Here is a 22,977-nt window from a genome sequence, read left to right on the forward strand (position 1 = left end):
ACTATATAGCACATATTTAGAAGCAGCATGGAGAACATTATATATTAGTACTGAGAAGTGTAGCTGTGAATCTACTACTATATAGCACATATTCAGAAGCAGCATGGAGGACATTATATATTAGTACTGATAAGTGTAGCTGTGAATCTACTACTATATAGCACATATTCAGAAGCAGCATGGATAACATTATATATTAGTACTGAAAAGTGTAGCTGTGAATCTACTACTATATAAGATATATTATAAAGTTTCTTATATTTGGTTGTACTATTGATTTATACAAATATTGTGACTTATTAGCATTACTACGGTATTTAAGTAAAATGATATTTCTGTTGCACCTGCAGCTTTTCTACATCCAGCAATGTGCTACAGATGTTCATGTGGCCGGTATCAGCCAAACACTGAAATAGTCTCCTGAAATGTTCTAGAATCTTCACTACTTATTTACAATGGAAGAGTTAAAGACCCTGAGCAGCTTGCAGTGCGCTAATCCCTCGCCCAGTCTTAACCTTATATTTCCTAAGTATGGCTTAACAGGAAAAACTGCTACAATGTGATGTATTGGCACAATGGTGGATGGACAGCATTACATTGTGCTGGGCCCCAAAGCAACAAGTGTGTCCGATAATCCAGAAATAGTCCAATTGTATTTGGATTTTGGACATGTGTACAACTGTGCCAATGGGGCCATTGTGCTCCTCGGGAAGACCAAAGGCGAATCCGCCACAAAAAAAGGACTTTTGCAGATATTTTCACTGTGGTTCAGAAAGGTCATGTTTCGGCACTGGGACTTGACAGTCAGTTCTAAACCTATTCGCTTTCATTGGAAGTATTTCTGATATTTACTTATTTTAATTCACTATTTTTAAATTTTCTGCTTCCTGTCAAAAAAACTTCCTGAAAATGTCCTGCTTCTGAATGACACATTTACCGAGCCAGTGACTGGAAAAGTAATATTATTATTATTATTATTATTATTATTATTATTATTATTATTATATTAACTTAAATGCATGTATTATGCATTTGCTTCTAAAAATATTTTATGATTATTATTTTAATTTTCGTAGTTTAAATAAATGTATTTCCTTCTAAAACTATATTATTATTGTTATTATTATTATTACGAATATTTTATTAACTTTAATGCATGTATTTGCTTCTAAAAATAGATTATTAATATTATTGTTGTTTTTGTTATTATTATTTTAAATTCATGTATTTGCTTCTAAAAATAGCTTTTTATTATTATTTATTATTATTATTAATATTTTATTAACTTAAATGCTGTATTTGTGGTGACTTTTTTATTATTATTATTATTATTATTATTATTATTATTATTATATTAACTTAAAAGCATGTATTTCCTTCAAAAAATATTTTATTATTAATATTATTATTATTGTTATTATTATTAACTTAAGTGCATGTATTTGCTTCGAAAAACATTATTATTATTATTATTATTATTATTATCTTAAAAGCATATATTTGTGTCAATTTTTATTCTTCTTATTATTATTATTCTTATTAATAATAATATAATTTAAATGCATGTATTTGCTTCTAAAAATATTGCAATAATAATAATAAAAAATAATACATTTAAACACATGTATTTGGTTTTAAAAATATTTATTATTATCTGAAATGCATGTATTTGCTTTTCAAAATATTGTATATTATTATTATTAATAATAATAATAATAATATAATGTTATTTTTATTATTATACAATATTTTGAGAAGCAAATACATGCATTTAAGTTATTAATAATAACAATAATAATATTAATAATAAAATATTTTTTGAAGGAAATACATGCTTTTAAGTTAAAATAATAATAATAATAATAATAATAATAATAAAAAAAGTCACCACAAATACAGCATTTAAGTTAATAAAATATTAATAATAATAATAGTAATAATAATAATAAAAAGCTATTATTAGAAGCAAATACATGAATTTAAAATAATAATAACAATAACAACAATAATATTAATAATCTATTTTTAGAAGCAAATACATGCATTAAAGTTAATAATAATAATAATAATATATTTAGAACTAAATACATGTTTTAATATGATTAATAATAGTAATAATAATAATAATACTAACAAATTTAAAAATATGTATTTGTTCTAAATATATGGTTTTTTTTAATTATTATTATTATTAATAATAATAATAATAATAATAACTTAAAAGCATGTGGTTAGCACTGTATGGTGGCTCAGTGGTTAGCACTGTATGGTGGCTCAGTGGTTAGCACTGTATAATAGCTCAGTGGTTAGCACTGTATGGTGGCTCAGTGGTTAGCACTGTATGGTGGCTCAGTGGTTAGCACTGTATAATAGCTCAGTGGTTAGCACTGTATGGTGTTTCAGTGGTTAGCACTGTATGGTGGCTCAGTGGTTAGCACTGTACGGTGGCTAAGTGGTTAGCACTCTACGGTGGCCGAGTGGTTAGCACTGTATGGTGGCTCAGTGGTTAGTACTGTATGGTGGCTCAGTGGTTAGCACTGTATGGTGGCTCAGTGGTTAGCAATGCAGTCTTGCAGCGTTGCGGTCCTGGGTTCAAATCTCACCAAGGACAACGTCTACGCGCTTCTGTGGGTTTTCTCTGCTTTCCTCCCACACTCAAGAAACATACTGATAGGGAATTTAGATTGTGAGCCCCAATGGGGACAGTGATGCCAATGTATGTAAAGCGCTGTGAAAATAATAGCGCTATATAAATGAATAAATATTATTATTATGATTAAATCAGAATTGAGGAGCTCAGAGTAGAAAAAGATAAAAGCGATACAAACCTCCTATCAGATTATCAGAATGAGCTCACTGACATAGTCTCAGTTAACTCGTTCTGCAGTCAAAAATACACAGCGCCAGACAGAGTGTATAGAAGGCAAAAAGTGTAAAAAAATTATAAAACACAATCACAAAAATGTTTTCTTTTGGGTTTTTTTAGCCAAATAAATAAAAATGTCCCCAAAGGAAGTGTGGTAATGTTCTTCAAGGAGGTGTGACTCTGACAACCTGTTTTTCTGTGTCTCAGGCCTCAGGCGCTAGGGCTATAGAAGTCCAGGTCAGAAGTCCAGAAAGCAAACCCTCGACCTCCCCCTCCATATACTCATCTCCAAGCAGAGCATTTTCCTCTTTTTTGCCAGCGGCTTAGGATACACAGTTCTGCGTGAATGATTTGCTGCTGCGATGCTTTCTGACATCTCAGCCCCTTGGGATATTAGAGGAGGCTGCAGCTCTGCAGCGGAGGAGGACGCTTTCTCCATTTATTGTGCGGGGTTCTAAGGGTTAAAATAGACCCTCCAAAGACTGAAACTCCACAATAAAGAGAAGGATGAGAATGGAATCCCTGGATTAAAAAACTATAGATAGCTCACATCTGGAGGAACATATTGGGATTACCAAAAAATGCAGCAGTGATGCAATAAGTCTGTTCTATAGTTTAAGTAGGAAAGGACTTAACTAGTGGGTTACCGCCAACCTACGCCAAGCAATCTGTCTCTACGTGCGGACTAGAGATGAGCCAATTGATTCGATGCAATATTTGCCCTTACAACACATAACTGTTCCCCTTTTTCTGCTTAAATGCATTCATTTTGGACTAAAAATCATTTTTGCAATTGGGTTGTATTAAAAATGTGGCACGGTTTGTCTTCTATAATTGCTGGCTGCAGAATGAGCTAACTGAGAATCAGTCAGTGAAGGACTGATATTTCTAATCTTCTACCTCTGTTTTTCTGGGCTCCTCTAAGCTGATTTATAACCACAGACCACATCTAAAGCCAGCTTTACACGTTGCAATTAGTTGTACAATCGCATTTGCGATGTGACACGCCCAGGTTGCATACGGGATCTTATGAGATTGCACGTAGGTCGTTCATTTGCTGTCACACGTGCGTTAGTAGTCTATGTGAAATTGATCAATTTTGTGTGCGATCCTTTAGATCATGTGTTCTGTGACGTATGCATTGGGCACCTTTTTTTTTTTTTTTTTAATTTATTGACTTGCCAAGCGTGTGTAATGTATAGGGATGCGTTTTTACTATGTCATCTGCCATTCAGCTCTGCTACATGGCCGCTGACAGCAGACACAGACAGCCATGTAGCAGAGCTGAATGGCAGATGACAGCAGACACAGACAGAGCCGCACTGTCAGAATGAACTCAGGTGAACCTCACCCGACTTCATGGTCATGCTGCGGCTCTGTCTGTGTCGAGCCCTGATTAGCGGTTACCTGTGAAGGGCTTACCGGTGTCCGCTAAACTCCTGAGTAACTGAATTGAGCAGCCCTCTCTGATATACTCACCGATCCCCGATCTCCGGCACTGCACAGCATTCACACTGCTCCGGCGGCTTTTACTATTTTGAAAAAGCCGGCCGCCCATTAAACAATCTCGTATTCCCTGCTTTCCCCGCCCACCGGCACCTATGATTGGTTACAGTGAGACACGCCCCCACGCTGAGTGACAGGTGTCACACTGCACCCAATCACAGCAGCTGGTGGGCGTGTCTATACTGTGCAGTGAAATAAATAATTAAATAATTAAAAAATACGGCGTGCGGCCCCCCCCCCCCAATTTTAAAACCAGCCAGATAAAGCCATACGGCTGAAGGCTGGTATTCTCAGGATGGGGAGCTCCACGTTATGGGGAGCCCCCCAGCCTAACAATATCAGCCAACAGCCGCCCAGAATTGCCGCATACATTATATGCGACAGTTCTGGGGCTGTACCCGGCTCTTCCCGATTTGCCCTGGTGCGTTGGCAAATCGGGGTAATAAGGAGTTAATGGCAGCCCATAGCTGCCAATAAGTCCTAGATTAATCATGTCAGGCGTCTATGAGACACCTTTCATGATTAATCTGTAAATTACAGTAAATAAACACACACATACGCAAAAATCCTTTATTAGAAATAAAAAACACAAACATATACCCTGGTTAACCACTTTAATCAGCCCCAAAAAGCCCTCCATGTCCGGCATAATCCAGGATGCTCCAGCGTCGCTTCCAGCTCTGCTGCATGGAGGTGCCCGGAGCAGCAGAAGAGACCGCCGCTCCTGTCACCTCCAAGCAGCAACTGAAGACAGCCGCGCGATCGGCTGAGCTGTCACTGAGGTTACCCGCTGTCACTGGATCCAGTGGTGGCCGTGGGTAACCTCAGTGACAGCTCAGCCGATCGCGCGGCTGTCTTCAGTTGCTGCGTGGAGGTGACCGGAGCGGCGGTGTCTGCTACAGCTTCGGGCACCTCCATGCAGCAGCGCTGGAAGCGATGCTGGAGCATCCTGGATTACGCCGGACATGGAGGGCTTTTTTGGCCTGATTAAAGTGGTGAACCAGGGTATATGTTTGTGTTTTTTATTTCTAATAAAGGATTTTTTCGGGTGTGTGTGTTTATTTACTGTAATTTACAGATTAATCATGGAGGGTGTCTCATAGACGCCTGACATGATTAATCTAGGACTTATTGGCAGCTATGGGCTGCCAATAACTCCTTATTACCCTGATTTGCCAACGCACCAGGGCAAATCGGGAAGAGCCGGGTACAGTCCCAGAACTGTTGCATATAATGGATGCGGCAATTCTGGGCGGCTGTTGGCTGATATTGTTAGGCTGGGGGGCTCCCCATAACGTGCAGCTCCCCATCCTGAGAATACCAGCCTTCAGCCGTATGGCTTTATCTGGCTGGTTTTAAAATTGGGGGGGGCCGCACGCCATTTTTTTTAATTATTTAATTATTTATTTCACTGCACAGTATAGACACGCCCACCGGCTGCTGTGATTGGGTGCAGTGTGACACCTGTCACTCAGCGTGGGGGCGTGTCTCACTGTAACCAATCATAGGCGCCGATGGGCGGGGAAAGCAGAGAATACGAGATTGTTTAATGGGCGGCCGGCTTTTTCAAAATAGTAAAAGCCGCCGGAGCAGTGTGAATGCTGTGCAGCGCCGCGCCGGGGAACGGGGATCAGTGAGTATGAGAGAGGGGGATAGACTGACATGGACAGAGAGTGAGGGACAGAGATAGTGACGGACTGACAGAGATTAGTGCATGACAGACATTGTGAGGCGCTTCAGAACGCAGCTTTTCAGCTGCGTTCTGAAGCGGACCTTTTTTAAGCTGCGGTGCAGAGCGCACACCTGCGCACATAGCATCAGACACCAAAATCGTATGAGGGATGTCACACGTTACAATTGACTAGGTTCGTGCAACAAAACGCTCAATTCTAGTCAAAGATACGATGTGTTTGCGATCAACGGTTTTGCGTTCAATCCTGATCGCACGTAGATGTCACACGCAAATACGTCACGAATGATGCCGGATGTGCGTCACTTACAACTTGACCCCAACGACGGATTGTGAGATATATTGAAGCGTGTGTAGCGGGCTTTAGACTGTAAAAGCATAATGGAACCAAGTTTTATTAAAACCCAACTGCAAAAATGAGTTTTAGCCCCATATTCGTGTATCTCAGTTAAAAAGAAATGTCCTCAGAGGTGAACAATAACATAGGGAAAACAATATATAATAATAGATGCCAATGAGTAATTTTTCCTGGACCACGTTAAGAAGGGAAAACAGTGTACTTGTATAAATCAGGTTTAAAAGATGCAACAGCACAGTAAAGGGGACTCAGTGATGACTCACAATAAGTATTTATTTCACAGAAATAAAGAGATAGCGGCAGTAAGAGATCATGCGGACCCAATATTAATGGACCTCAGGAGGCAAATCAATACACAATCAGTAATATACAAAAACGTAAATGTGACATCTTACATATAGCTATTAAAAACTCTAACAGGTATTATCTTGTGTTAATCCAACCCCGGCCTCTCTGTCAGGGAAACGTCAGTGTCATTGAAACTGGTAACTACTTTCCCTTACCTGAATATGTCAGTAAACAAGAAATAACACAGTTAATCAGTACATGGGGTCATTCGGAGCTACAGTACATTTCGTTAGGGCACAAGTCCAGTTCTAATTAGTAACTCTCCTTAATTAGTACCGTATGTCTGAACAGGAGGGAGGCAATGGCTCGGCTCACTTGGCAATCTATCTTCTGGATCCAGTAATATTTGGTGCTTGACCTGCAAAGTTGGGTTTTCGGTCTTCAATACTTGACCTGCAAAGTCTGGTCCTCGGTATCTGATCTTTGGTGCTTGTGTACCGCCCCGCGGGCTCGGCTGCGACCGCCGAGCCGCTCGGATCCGTGCTTGTACGGTGGGTGGTGGCTCGAGCTTCTCACAGATCCGGGGGTCACGTCGCTCTGCAAGGGGGTTGGCACTACACGCAGGGACTTCGGTGGAGGGATGTTCCACGGCCGGGGCTGCGGTGCTTTGGTAGGGGGATTGTAAGTTTGTGACGCCACCCACGGGTTGTGGTGAATAGATGGACACCACCGCTGACGTTAACTAGGCCTCCCGGGGACGGTCTTGCGCAGCTTGGTGTTGACCCCTCCGTGGGTAGGGGAGTAATGGTCCCGGGGGCACCCGGATAAGTGAGGAGGTGTGGGTGCGGGTGCGGGAGTATGCTGGTGCGGTGCGGCGCGGTGCGCGGCCCGAAGGCACTAGTGTACTCACTATGACACAATACACTGGAGTCTCTGGTAAACCAAACGGGATGATGAATGGTGCCCGCAGCCGGCTGCAGCTTCTCCCTGAATGGGTTGGTCGTTTCCGCCTTTCTCCTGCACCTTTTTATATGAATGTTTGACTCCTATGCCTAAGCAACGGTAGTCCGCTCCCCGGCTTGCTGGTTGTCGGAAGAGCCCTGTTTGCCCGCAGACACTGGCTCTTTGGGTCTCTATGCCTTGGCGGTGGCTTTACCTTGTATGGTTGGGCTGTTGTCTTCTAACGGGTCTTGTGTGGGATAGGTTCTTAAGTCCAGTCCTCAATCAGTTGATTTTACTTGGCCCTGTCGGTTTGGGGCTTTGTACTGGGTCTGAGTACCCCTCCTGGTGCTCCGGTTTCCAATCGGCTCCCCGGTTCTGTACTGGCGGGCGACTGCCCGACCCCGGTCCCTACGGTTCCACCGGCTCTAATCCCAGCTCCTGCAGGTGGCCACCACCGTCTGCCTCCTTGCCAAAGGTGACTGGGCTCCGACCCAGCCACCTGAGTAGTCTATTGGCAGGCCTGGTCACAGGTCTGCCCTTGAACTTAACTTCTCTCCTCCACTGTCAAGACTCAATCACTGACTCTGCACTAGAACTAGAACTTCTGTGTCTTTCCCGCCTCCAGGCCTGTGAACTCCTCGGTGGGTGGAGCCAACCGCCTGGCTCCGCCCCCCCTGGTGTGGACATCAAACCTGGAGGGGGGTGACAAGGGTTTTAAGTTTGGCTGCTGTCACCTTATCAGGGAGGGTGTGTGTGTGCATGATATTACCTGGGACGACCTGCCTAGTCCAGTGCGTCACACTAGACTGGCAAAATCTAGTTTTTGGTGTGGTGTTTGGTCTTCAGTGATTGACCACAAAGTCTGATCCTTGGTTTCTGGTGTTCAGTGCTTGACCAGCGAAGTCTGGTTCTCGGTGTTCAGTTTTTAGTGATTGACCACAAAGTCTGATTCTCGGTTTCTGGTGTTAATTGTTTAATCAGCAAAGTCTGGTTCTTGGTGTTCGATCATCGTGCTTAACCTGCGAAGTCTGGTCCTCAGTATCTGGTCTTTGGTGTTTCATGGGAGAAGCCTGATTCTTGGTGTTTGGTCTTCAGTGCTTGACCACAAAGTCTGATCCTCAGTTTCTTGTGTTCTGTTCTTTGGATCTTGATGAATAAAGTTTGGTTCTTGGTGTTCGATCTTCAGTACTTGACCACAAAGTCTCATCCTCGGTTTATAGTCTTTAGATCTTGACCAATAAAGTCTGGTTCTCAGTGTTTGGTCTTCAGTGCTTGATTTGGCGCTTGACCAGCAAAGTCTGGTTGTCAGTGTTCGGTCTTAAGTGCTTGGCCACATAGTCTGATCCTCGGTTTCTGGTCTTTGGATCTTGACCAATAAAGTTTGGTTCTTGGTGTTCGATCTTCAGTACTTGACAACAGAGTCTGAGCCTCGGTTACCACAAAGTCTGATCTTTGGTTTCATGTCTTTGGATCTTGACCAATAAAGTCTGTTTTTTGGTGTTCGATCTTCAGTACTTGACCTGCCAATTCTGGTTATCGGTATCTGGTCTTTGATGCTAGATCAGCAAAATTTGGTTTGTGGTGTTCAGTCTTCCGTGCTTGACCATAAAGTCTTATCTGCGGTATCTGGTCTTAGGTGCTTGACCATCAAGTCAGGTTCTCTCTGGGTTTGGATCACTCTCAAGTGCTTCTACTGAAGAATGGCTACGTGGCTGTTCTGCTGCTCATACGGTTGCCTCCTTTTAAGTCTTGGCGCCAACTTGTCTCCTTCTTGAGAGACTCGGGCTTTTATATTAGATAACTGTGCCACAACTGTCACCTGACTCAGTGTCTTCTTTAAATTCTTCCCTTGAGAAACAGACACTCTTTTATTCAGTTCCTGTCTGCACGGTGCATCCAGCAGATGGCGACATTTTTTTGTAGATGAGATGGCGACAATTGCTTGTAGATACTGTAAGGTGTTGAATGCACTGTGATGCCTTTACACCTGTAAACATATTTATTGACCAATGACAAAACTTCGATCTATTGACTATACTCCTACACAAAGCCATGAAATCCCTGTCAGCAAACGTGATTGAAATCTTGAAAGAAAGTTGCAAGTAAGGAAGAGTCAGTTCTTTTTAATAGAGCTGCCTAAAGAATGTTAGATGTTGAGGAATTAAGAGATCAAAGAAATCCAGCTTTGAAGGTTTTCTTGTTTCCTTAGTGTGGAAGTTCTACCAAACACAATCCCAGGATTACCTTTATGACCACTTAGGTCAACTTCTAGGTACCAGATACAGGTCACAGCTTAACCCACTTGTGCAAAGTCAAATTCTTTAAGGTACTTCAAAAGTATCAGCAACTCTGAAAAATTAAGTGGATTGAGCCTCCTTTGAAGATTCTCCGGTCATACACAGAGCTTCTTCATCACTTGTAAAGTTCTTTACTTTTTGTTGTAGTTCCTGTCTTGGCCATGTTGCTACATAATCTTAAGCCCGCTTTACACGCTGCAATGTATCTTACAATGTGTTGGCGGGGTCACGTCGTAAGTGACGCACATCCGGCATCGTAAGGTACATTGCAGTGTGTGACAGGTACGTACGATTGCGATTGAACGGTAAAACGTTCATCACACGCACATTGTTCATTTCTCTAGAATTGAACGTGAGGTTGTTCAATGTTCCCGAGGCAGCACACATCGCAGTGAGTGACACCCCGGGAACGATGAACAGATCTTACCTCTGTCCTGCAGCTCCAGCCGGCAATGCGGAAGGAAAGAGGTGGCGGGATGTTTACGTCCCGCTCATCTCCGCCCCTCCGCTTCTATTGGCCGTCTGCCGCGTGACGTCGATGTGACGCCGAACGTCCCTCCCACTCCAGGAAGTGGACGTTCACCGCCCACATCGAGGTCGTATGGACGGGTAAGTATGTGTGACGGGGGTTAATCGTTTGTGCGGCACGTTCAACAAATTGAACGTGCCACACATACGATAGGGGCGTTGCAAATCGCATACGATATCGTATGCGAAATTGCAACGTGTAAAGCAGGCTTTACACATGGGTCATAAATAGTGATGGGTGAACACGCAGATATTCAGGATCGGCGGGTACAAGCGTATTTTTAAAAAAAAAAAAAAAAAAATGGTTCAGGACCAGAATTAATGCAGAATATCTGACCGGACACTGATCCCCATATAAGTCTATGGGGACCCGAACATTGTGCTGTAAAATGGTGGTAGAAAGGGCTAGGGGGGTTAGAACAGGAGTGTTAAACTAACAGAGTCTCCTATGTGGCGGTAAAATTACATCCGGGGCCGCTCATTACCCTAATACATATTCACTGCTTCCCCTGCTCACTGGCAATCCCAGCATCTCTGATTGGTTGCACTGACAGCGTGTGTGACTGCTTGGAAACACATACGCTGTCAGTGTCTCAATCGTGGTGTAAAGATAAATAAATAAAATTGGTGTAGGGTCCCCCCATATTATGATACCCAGCACAGATAAAGTATATGGCTACAGGCTGAAGCCTCCAACCGTGCACTTATCTTGGCTGTGTATCAAAATAAGAGGGACCCCATGCAGTTTTTTTTAATTATTTAAATAAATAATTTAAAAAAACAGCGGGAGGTCCCCTCCAATTTTGATACCCAACCATGATAAATCCGACAGCTGGAGGCTGGTACCCTCAGGCTGGGGAGGCCCATGGTTATTGGGCCCCCAACCTAAAAATAGCAGCCTGCAGCCACCCAGAATTGTCACATCTATTACCAAGCTCATCCCAATTGCTCTGGTGCGGTGGCAATCAGGGTAATATAAAGGAGTAATGATAACTCACAGCTGCCACTAAGCCCTAGACTAGTAATGGGAGGTGTCTATGAGACCTCCTCATTACTAATCTGTAAGTGAAAAGAAATAAACACAAACACTGAAAAAATTGTTTATGTTAAATAAAATACAAAAAATCCCCACCCTCTTTCACCAATTTATTAACCCCCAAAACACCCAGCTCCAACATAGTTCACACGAGGTCCCATGACGATTCTGGCTCTGCTACATACTGAAGTCACAGTGCGCGGGCACAGAATATGTCTGCACGCTGTGGCTTCAGGCAGAGACTGACTGAGCCGCAGCGGTGAGTAGTGATGTCACTCAGTTTATCTGCGGTCACAGCTTGAGGTTCCCACAGTACCCCACCTGTGACCGCAGGTAAACTGACCTCAGGTGACCTCATATTTTCTTTCTTTTTTCCTTTTTTCTAAAATTATACAGATAGCCGTTTCTGGATAGTTACACAGAGTTTCCTAGATTTTAGGTATCCTGCACGGACCCCAAACGGTTCGGCCATCACTAGTCATTAAAAGATCAGTAAGGCCTGAGTGAAGAAATGCAAAGTTCTTTTATGACTGCATGGCCAATGATGCATTCAAAAACAAAGACACCATGCACACCAGTGGTTATGGATGTATTGTTGGCCACTTGTTTTAGGAAGATCCTACTGGGTTTTGCAGTGCAATCTCAGATCACTTACACAGTTTCCCTACAGTCCCAAAGAGGTTTGCCCTTATAAATTCCATACGAACATATAAGGAAAGAAATTGAAAATTGAAGGTCTGATGAAGGCACATTTACATTGTAGAAACGTGTATCCTTCAAGGCATACAAGTTCAGAAAATCCTTATGCCATGGTTACAGTTTGTCTTACTCACCCTTTTGCTGATCTAGAGTTCAGTCTCCACCTTTGCTCCTGGTATCTTTTATTGTCTGCAGCGCTTATGTCATGTTGACAGCGCTGCAGCCAATCACTGCTGTTGAGCAACTAGTGCCATTTACTCGGGCACAGCTGCTGAGCAGCCGATGTGACATTGGAAGGGAGTGAGTGATTCACACACCAAGTGTGCACAGTGGAAATTATGTGAACAAATGTGTGTAGTCAATTGAACTGGCTTACAGCTAAATCTGAGGGACTTGGTCCTTAGGCGGGCTTTGCACACTACGACATCACAGGTGCGATGTCGGTGGGGTCAAATTGAAAGTGACGCACATCCGGCGTCGCAGGATATATTGTAGTGTGTAAATCCTAGATGATACGATTAACGATCGCAAAAGCGTCGTAATCGTATCACCGGTGTAGCGTCGGCAAATTCCATAATTACGCTGACGCGACGGTCCGATATTGTTCCTCGCTCCTGTGGCAGCACACATCGCTGTGTGTGAAGTCGAAGGAGCGAGGAACATCTTCTACCTGCGTCACCGCGGCTCCCGTCGGCTATGCGGAAGGAAGAAGGTGGGCGGGATGTTTACATTCCGCTCATCTCCGCCCCTCCGCTCCTATTGGCCGCCTGCCGTGTGAAGTCGCAGTGACGCCACACGACCCGCCCCCTTAATAAGGAGGCGGGTCGCCGGCCAGAGCAACGTCGCAGGGCAGGCGAGTGCATGTGAAGCTGTCGTAGCGATAATGTTCGCTACGCCAGCTATCACAATGATATCGCAGCTGCGACGGGGGCGGGGACTATCGCGCTCGGCATCGCAGCATCGGCATGCAATGTTGCAGCGTGCAAAGTACCCCTTAGTCCAGACTAGGAAGTCTAATCAATGCTCAATGGCGCGCCATTTTGTCTGGAATAGACTGTGGATGCCATGTCACATTTGAAGATTCCCTGACACACCAAAATAGCAGATACCCTCACGATTGAACCCATTATGGAAACTACACCTTTCAAGGAATTCATTTTGGGGTGTAGCGAAAACTTTTACCCCTCAGGCGATTCATGGAATTGTATAACCTTGGTCTGTGAAAATAAAAAATTGCTATTTCAAAAACTACTTGTGAGGCATAGCGCAAAGCTCAGAAAGAAAGACCATATTGGAATGCAGATTTAGTTGGAATGGTTTGCCAGTGCCATGTCACTTTGGCAGAGCCCCCGAGGTTCCAGGGAAGCAGAGCCCCCATAAGTGATGCCATTTTCCAATCTGCACTCCTCAATGATATCACCTATAGGTGCAGTGAGCATATGAACACCACAGGAGTGTGTCAAAATATCATACTATTGGGCAGTGAAGAAAAAATAATTACGGTACATTTTTACCACTAAAATATTGTTAGAACCCCAGATTTCCATTTCTCACAAGTGAAATAGGTAAAAAAAAGACCCCATAATGTGTTACACAATTTCTCTTGAATGTGGAAATACCCAACATGTGACTGTACAGTATGTTTGGCTGCACCACAGGGCTCAAAGGGAAGGAGCACCATTTGACTTTTGCAGCACAGAATTTCCTAGAATAGGATGCAGACAACATTTGCAGAGCCTTTAAGTGCCAGAACAGCAGAAACCCCCTCAAGAGACAACATTTTGGAAATTACACCCCACTGGGAATTCATCTACGGGTGTTATGATGGTTTCTCTCTAGAAAAAACCCATGGAGTCAAACGCAGTGAATGTTGCAGAAGTAAAATTTACAAATAAGCCCTTGTAGTGCCCAGTACATTGTAGTGCCCGTACATTGTGCGCAGCTCGTGCTTCTGTAGATACACAATCCTTAAATTAAGCAGCCTCCCCTCACTACAACACTGCCAAACATGTGGACACAGTGTGGTGCTCAGAAGGGTTGGGGTGTATTTGAATTTGGGAGTGCATATTTTGCTGTGATTCATTTTTAGAGTGGGAGCCATAACACTTTACCAGAGCCTTTGTTCTACCAGTCACATGGAAGCGTCCAATATTTCCATTAACAGATGACAGACCTGAGTGGCGACTTGTTCTTTTGTGGGTTAAGTTGAATACTATTTTGTGGAAATTTGGGTAAAGAACATTTTGGATCAGGTCACATTTATCCTGTGCTCTATGCTGAGTGCTTGCATCAGGGATTGCACCTACATCTCCAAAATAGATGATTCACATGAAACCTCCGACGAATCCATTCACTAATGAGGCAGTAGAGTTACTCTAGACCCCAATTGGCCTCTATTCAGCTGTGTCAGTCTTTTCAAAGGTGCACAAAACTGTTGCGGACCGCACTTTTGTGTATGCCTAAAAAGACACGTAAAAAGATGGACACCGCCGCACCACAGGCCAGATGGGAGTTCAAAGTGACATCCTCTGCCTCATTATAGTGAATTTTCCATTGGGAATTTTGCCTGAATCACATTTTTCAGAGATTTACACATAATCCCCAGTGTAAGCGCTCAGCATAGAGTGCAGGATAAATGTGAGTTGAGCCTTACTATGATCTTTGGGAAGCAGAATAAACAAATCAACCGCAGTTGAAGAAATGGCTTTATTTGATTATTTTTTATGCCATTCACCTTGCGGTATAAATGTTTAGGCGGCTTTATTCCTCTGGTCAGTACTATTACAGCGATACCAGATTTAAATCGGCTTTTTTTGGTAACTATCACGCTATAAAATTCCTTTTTGTCATAAAAAAAGAGTTTTTGCATCACCGAAAGTCACATATGACTTTTTTTATCACGTTTTATTCCTTTTTTTTGTCCGCTATATGTTGAAAAGATATAGTTTTTGCCCTATTTTTTTTTCTTATAGTGTTCACTGAAGGGGTTAACTAGTGTGACCAGTTTATAGATTGGCTTAATTTGTAGGCAGCCATACCAAATATGTGTACTTTTTTTTTGTTTATTTTTGTTTTTACATAAATATACTTCATTATGGGTATAATATTTTTTTCAATTTTTTATTTATTTTCTGAATTTTTTTTTTACTCTTTTACTTAGTCCCTATATAGGACATTAACTTTTATTAGTCTGATTGCTGGCATAATGTATTGGAATGCACCAGCATTGCTATTCACTATAGCTGTCAGTGTGACACTGACACAAGTCTCTCAGACCATGCTCCTGGCATGGTCTTAGAGGCCCACTGTAGCCGCACACCCTGGAGATCATCATTTGATCTTGGGGTACCATGGCAACGATTGGGTGCTCATGATCACATCACGGGGGGTCCTGATCGGGTGGAAGAGGCAGCGCATTTCCTCTCTCAGCCTCTCTTATGCTGCAGGAGGAAGTAAACAGCTCACCAGACTGTTGAATAAGGGTGCGGTATGCGGAAACCTGACCGGCAGTCAGGTGGAACTTGAAAAAGGTGAAGGAAGGTCCAGCATCCGCAAATAAAATTAAAACATGGCTTTATTGAAGAAACTAAAAACTAGAAAAAAACATGACAATAATCCAAGTAGACTAGATAGTCCGTCTACGCCTTTTCGACCAGTTGATCTGTGCTGATCGCTATTTATCGTGGCATTTAGGGGGTTAAAAAGCCTGCGGAGGTGCAAGCTCCGCTTCTGGCTGTGAGAGCCGGAGCTCGGCTGTCATGTAAGCCAAGCTCCCGGTGGCGATTGCTTGGACACCAACTTCTGTCAGGACGTACCAGTACATCCGAGGTCAAGAAGTCACCAGAAAATAGGACCTACTGGTACATCCAGGGTCGTGAAGAGGTTAATAGATAACGAACTTTTTTGTCTGTTCAACTCAGTCTTCATTCTCTGTGCCTCTACATCACTGCTCCTGTTTACAATATTAGCATTAGCATTACAGACTCAACCCTGGACTCAGGGAGGGTGAGTAAAGCACTTCTTGTTTTTCTGAAACTAGCAGCGCCTGGGGAAAGGGGAGTTTCGAAACTGGAAACTTCAAGTCAAACTCCACCAGCGTTCATTTTATGGAGACCTAACATTGAGGCAAGCCTTATCACCATACTGGGTAACCTATGGGTCAAGATAACATTTAGGTGATACATAGCATACAGTATATCCTGTATATTTTCTAGACTTACCAAGGTGTCAATGGAGGCCAATGTGTGGTTGGCATTCATCAGAGAGTAGGTCACTTGGTATACACCATCATTTGTTTCACTATTTCCATAAAAACCGATGCCAATACCAGCACTGTGAAGAGGAAAAAAAAGTTATAGAAGTGTCGTCAATGTAACTCCCAAGATAGCAATAATAAAGAATTAATTTACACTGCTTAAAAGTCCCAATTAACTTGCATCTTGAAAGGAATTTTTAATTGGCTCAACCCGATATCTCCGAGGAGTTGGTATCTAGGTCTGCCTTGCCCAGAATACCTTTCATAGCCTAGAAATACAAAAAATATCTTCAGATGTATATCCAACCTGTGTTTTTGAAAGCCCGCTGCATTTTGAGTACTTGAACTTCTGACTCTATTCATATTGACTACGTACAGGACCAGAGAAGCATCCGATAAGACCAGATTCAAACACAACGATGGTCCTCAATGGTTCAGAAGAGGACAACCCTATCTAGAGGTGACAATCTCCAGGGTCTATTTCTTATTAGAATTTGTTGTCATTCATCCTGTTTGTTCAAGGATAGGAAAAAAAATTACGGAGGCATGTATACGATCTACAGAGATGGAGGTTGTCCTCCTGAATCATTATATCTTTTGGCTTGGTGGACCTTCGTCCAGAACTGACTATGGCCATTCAATGTATGGATCAAACACAGACACTGAGTTGGAATTTCCAATTAATTAACATTTCCAAAGTTCCAAAACCATGACAATAAGGAACTCTGGAAAGGGTTAGTGTCACAGGTGTGTCATGGGTGACCCACAGTCATGTGGTTTCGGGCTTTAGAAGGTCATAGCAGTTGGCTGTGCATAACGCTCCCTGACTTTCCATTGTTCCTGCTGTCAGTATTCATTGGTATAGGTAGCTTTCTTGCTGGATTCATCTCTGTCCCTTTTGGACCCAGCAGGAGCTCGACTTCCACCCAGTTGCTGATCATCAGCATTATCTTGGTGGCTTAATACCTTCCTTCCTAGTGGTGCTGGTGATATTATTCAGTTTATCCAAGCCCTGGGTGCAACCAGGTGGCTTGTACTCCTCTGTGGTATTGTTGCAGAAAGCTCTGCTGAACTTCTACCGGTGTCATCTGTAGACAAGTAGTTCATGCGTTTTCCCCTATGTGTCCTCCTTGTGTCTTCTATAGTGGTTAGTGGGGTTGACGAAGAGCTCATCCCATCCGTTCCCTATTTAGGTCCCATCACCAGGGATACCAAGGGTCAGGTATCCGGCTCGGCGCATAGGTTGGATACCTAGGGTCAGGTATCCAGCTCGGCGCATAGGTACGGAACCTATCTAGGGTGGTGATGGACCCCAGGGACCAGCAGTAGCTTCGATCAGGGGTCACCATCTCCCCTCTCCCTAGACACAGGGTTTCCCTTTCCTTTTGCCATGCGCTTGGTATTTCCCCGTACCTAGCGTGATAGTTAGGCTCTCAATCATTTTCCCTGGTGCACCCAAGGAACCAAAATTTGGCTCTGGTTAAATTTGTTTAGTAATTTAGATGTAGCCAAGCAACTAATCATTAAAATTGTGTCCATCCAAAAGACATGTCCCCCAGTAAAACACGAATAGCAAATAATTGCCTCTGCGAATGTCTGCATTGTCCCCGGAGCTCAATATTCCATTAATTAATTGGAAAAAACACATAGGTAGAATATGCCTACTACGCGATGTTTAGGCAGCTCAGGACTTATACATATTCAAACATGAAAATGCAGATTACTCTCATTTCATTTACAATGCAAATCAAATTTTAGGTCAAATCCAGGGTAATTAAGTTTATACATACATGAAAGTTAAAAATAGAAGAACTCGTGGAAACATGAGAAAGAGTAAATGGATGAAAAACAGCATTAAAGGTTGGCCAAGCAGTGAATATCCATAGACCTGTATGAACATATGAAGCCCTTAGGGGTACTTTGCACGTTGCGACATCACTACTGCGATATCGTCGGGGTCAAATCGAAAGTGATGCACATCCGGTGCCGGTAACGACGTCGCAATGTGTAAAGCCTAAATGCACCGATAAACGATTGCAAAAGCGTCGTAAATCGGTGATCTGTGTAGCGTCGGACATTTCCATAATGTCGCACCAATAGGAGATACGATGTTGTTCCTCGTTCCTGCGGCAGCACACATCGCTGTATGTTAAGCCGCAGGAGCGAGGAACATCACCTTACCTGCCTCCACCGGCAATAATGAAGGAAGGAGGTGGGCGGGATGTTTACGTCCCGCTCATCTCTGCCCCTCCGCTTCTATTGGCCGCCTGCCGTGTGACGTCACTGTGACGCCACACGACCCGCCCCCTTAGGAAGGAGACGGGTCGCCGGCCAGAGCGACGTCACAGGACAGGTGAGTGCGTGTGAAGCTGCCGTAGCGATAATGTTTGCTACGGCAGCTATCACAAGATATCGCATGTGCGACGGGGGCGGGGACTATCGCGCTCGGCATCGCTATCATCGGCTTGCGATGTCGTCGCATGCAAGTACCCCTTAGAGTGGAGAGCTGACCCATAACTGGATTTTGGTTCTTGCAAAATTAGCAAAATTGACATGTTGCTTTCGTGATTCTCCTAAAATAATACAGGGTTTTGTACTATTTTTTTGCTCTATAAGATGGTCTAGGGCTTCATTTGAGGAGACCCCTAAGAGAGAGGGGGGCTGGGCAATTACCAGTTCTCTTCACGTCAAATGCCTGTACTCAATGTAACTAGGGTTTATTTTGGGAGTATGGCTTATATTTCAAGCATACTCCAGAAATCCTGTAAAATCAAACTAAAACTTATTTTTGGGGTTCGTCTTATTTTCAGGGAAACACGGTATTATTGATGAGCAAGCACTACCATGCTCAGGTGTTCAGTACTGGTAACTAGTGATGAGTGAGCACTACCATGCTCAGGTGCTCAGTACTCGAAACTAGTGATGATTGGGCACTACCATGTTCGGGTGCTCAGTACTCGTAACTAGTGATGAGCGGGCACTACCATGCTCAGGTGTTCAGTACTGGTAACTAGTGATGAGCGGGCACTACCATGCTCAGGTGCTCAGTACTCGTAACTAGTGATGAGCGAGCACTATCATGCTCAGGTGCTCAGTACTCGTAACTAGTGATGAGTGAGCACTACCATGTTCGGGTGCTCTATACTCGTAACTAGTGATGAGTGAGCACTACCATGCTCAGGTGCTCAGTACTCGAAACTAGTGATGATTGGGCACTACCATGTTCGGGTGCTCAGTACTCGTAACTAGTGATGAGTGAGCTCTACCATGCTCGGGTGCTCTGCACTTGTAACTAGTGATGATTGGGCACTACCATGCCCGGGTGCTCAGTACTCGTAACTAGTGATGAGCGAGCACTACCATGCTCGGGTGCTCAGTACTCGTAACTAGTGATGATTGGGCACTACCATGCTCGGGTGCTCAGTACTCATAACTAGTGATGATTGGGCACTACCATGCTCGGGTGCTCAGTACTCGTAACTAGTGATGAGCGGGCACTACCATGCTCGGGTGCTGGGTACTCATAATGCACAGTCAGTCTCTGAGACGGGCTTGACTTGTGTTCCGAGCGTAATGGGAGTTAATGGGAAGTTGAGCATTTTTATGCAAGACCCTCCAGTAAAATGCTTGAGTTCCCCATTGACTTCCATTATACTCAGTACACGAGTTGTGGCCGACTGTATGTTACGAGTACCGAGCATCCAAGCATGGTAGTGCTCGCTCATCACTAGTTATGAGTACTGAGCACCCGAGCATGGTAGTGCTCACTCATCACTAATTACCAGTACTGAGCACCTGAGCATGGTAGTGCTCACTCATCACTAGTTACGAGTACAGAGCACCCGAGCATGGTAGTGCCCGCTCATTACTAGTTACGAGTACTGAGCACCTGAGCATGGTAGTGCCCGCTCATCACTAGTTACTAGTACTGAGCACCCGAGCATGGTAGTGCTCACTCATCACTAGTTACGAGTACTGAGCACCCGAGCATGGTAGTGCCCGCTCATCACTAGTTACAAGTACTGAGCATCCAAGCATGGTAGTGCTCACTCATCACTAGTTACGAGTACTGATCACCTGAGCATGGTAGTGCCCGCTCATCACTAGTTACGAGTACTGAGCACCCGAGCATGGTAGTGCTCGCTCATCACTAGTTACGAGTACTGAGCACCCGAGCATGGTAGTGCTCGCTCATCACTAGTTACGAATACTGAGCATCCAAGCATGGTAGTGCTCGCTCATCACTAGTTACGAGTACTGAGCATCCGACCATGGTAGTGCTCACTCATCACTAGTTACGAGTACTGAGCACCCGAGCATGGTAGTGCCCGCTCATCACTAGTTACGAGTACAGAGCACCCGAGCATGGTAGTGCTCGCTCATCACTAGTTACGAGTACAGAGCACCCGAGCATGGTAGTGCCCGCTCATCACTAGTTACGAGTACTGAGCACCCGAGCATGGTAGTGCTCGCTCATCACTAGTTACGAGTACTGAGCACCCGAGCATGGTAGTGCTCACTCATCACTAGTTACAAGTACAGAGCACCCAAGCATGGTAGTGCCCGCTCATCACTAGTTACGAGTACTGAGCACCTGAGCATGGTAGTGCTCGCTCATCACTAGTTACGAGTACTGAGCACCTGAGCATGGTAGTGCTCGCTCATCACTAGTTACGAGTACTGAGCACCTGAGCATGGTAGTGCCCGCTCATCACTAGTTACGAGTACTGAGCACCCGAGCATGGTAGTGCTCGCTCATCACTAGTTACGAGTACTGAGCACCTGAGCATGGTAGTGCTCGCTCATCACTAGTTACGAGTACTGAGCATCCAAGCATGGTAGTGCCCACTCATCACTAGTTATTATCCCTAGAATTGGGATCCTTTTTTCCTACAACCTAATGATTCTACAATTTTTTCTCACAAACACACATTGCATGAAAATACGATGACAAACTTGTCCTCTTACACATCTATCCTCCATGATATAACAGTAAGTCACAGTCTTACATCTGGTGAAGGGTGGGGGGAACAGATGGTTAGACGTCTCAATTTAGAGGACTGAGGGGCGTCGCATTCTCATTGTTAGTAATAAAGCATGCAAAATAATTCTTCATTCCTTCACACTGATATTGCCGTTGGTAAACTTTTACATATTCTCTACCCTTAAAAGGGTTGATCACTTTTTTTTTTTTAAAGAACGTATTCGGGGTTAAAAATCATTTTGGTATATGGGTCTCATGCAAAAATGTGCATCATTTATTTTTTACAGGCTCCATATTCCGAGACTAGCAAAATGCAGAACAACATAAGGGCTATAGAAGCCATGTGATGCAAAAAATTGTAATGCATACATTATTTTTAGACCTAAACACATGCATTTATGTAAAAAAATGTCCAAAAAAGTGGACAATCCCTTTAAAAAAACTCTAGTTATAACAAAATATTTCCTTAATGTCTATACAAGAAACCTGGCTATTTCAGCAAGGAGCGCTGGACTTGGAAAAGTTGCTGGCCGGTTAAATGAGTTAAATGAAAAAGTATAAACCAGGGATAAAGACAATAACATAATTGTAACCAATAGTTAATGTAGTGGATAGTTCGGTAGGGTCAGACGGAGAGTTGAATATGCCTGAAAAAAACATTGGCCCCAATTCATCATTTGTGATTTCTTGAAGTCACTCTTCTTAATTAGAGGAAGAAGAAAATTAATCCAAGAAAGTGGAGAAACAGTAATGATGAATCTGAGCAATTGTATGTGTGGCACCCCTGAGGCTTCAGTCGCCACAGGGTACTGCATCTCCCTTAGGGTGCAGTACTCATCCCGGGTAAGGAAGAGGTTAATCGCTGGTTAATCTCACATTCACAAACCACACAAAGCTAGGTGCTTTCCTACTGGGATTGGCCTGGGCTAGACAGGGGGGTGGCCATAACGAGACATGGAACTTTCCCGGTCACTAGGACAACCACCTAGAGGATGGGCACCACTTGGGGAAAAGGAAGGAGCATCTTTACACTAGGGCAGATACCCACAGGCACAGCTTGGGGTGAAGAGCACAGTCGGGACCTCGGTCCAGGCATCACCTTTGTACTTCTGGGAGCACTACAAGACCCGTGGCTTGGAGAAGATAGCTCAGTCCAGGCTCTCTACAACTACAGGGGATTCTGCGGAGAGTGCAGGAAACACCCGCAGCCCGTTCCATCTTTCATACAGGGGATTGGAGGGACCCCAACCAGAAAGGACACATAATTGGAACACCGGCGGTGACCTCCTAATCATCCGGGATTGGCTGGGGCCCATCACAGCGGAGACTGGCACTCCAAGGGTGACAACTGGACTGTGAGTAAAAGACCTTGAACCGCAACCACTGAGTCAGCCCTTCATTGCTGGCACCCCGTGCTCCAGCACCAACGATCACTACCACCCCCATCATCCTCCCTGGGGCCTAGCTCAACCTGTGGGGAGCTGAAGCATCCCGGCTGCGACACCTTCCACCCCAGAGGACAGCAGCC

The 22,977-nt window shown here is 43.9% G+C and overlaps 1 protein-coding gene across 2 annotated transcripts in view; it reads right to left on the minus strand.

Annotated features, from left to right (window-relative positions):
* Positions 1–22,977, minus strand: part of TTYH1 (tweety family member 1) — a 234,771-nt gene that overhangs the window by 70,488 nt on the left and 141,306 nt on the right. For both annotated transcript variants that reach the window (XM_075328743.1, XM_075328745.1), the window contains exon 3: positions 16,431–16,542. In XM_075328743.1, coding sequence (XP_075184858.1) covers positions 16,431–16,542 — 112 coding nt within the window. The remainder of the gene's footprint in view (positions 1–16,430; positions 16,543–22,977) is intronic.

This window comes from Anomaloglossus baeobatrachus, chromosome 11 (genome assembly GCF_048569485.1).
Source record: "Anomaloglossus baeobatrachus isolate aAnoBae1 chromosome 11, aAnoBae1.hap1, whole genome shotgun sequence".
Classification (NCBI taxonomy): domain Eukaryota; kingdom Metazoa; phylum Chordata; class Amphibia; order Anura; family Aromobatidae; genus Anomaloglossus; species Anomaloglossus baeobatrachus.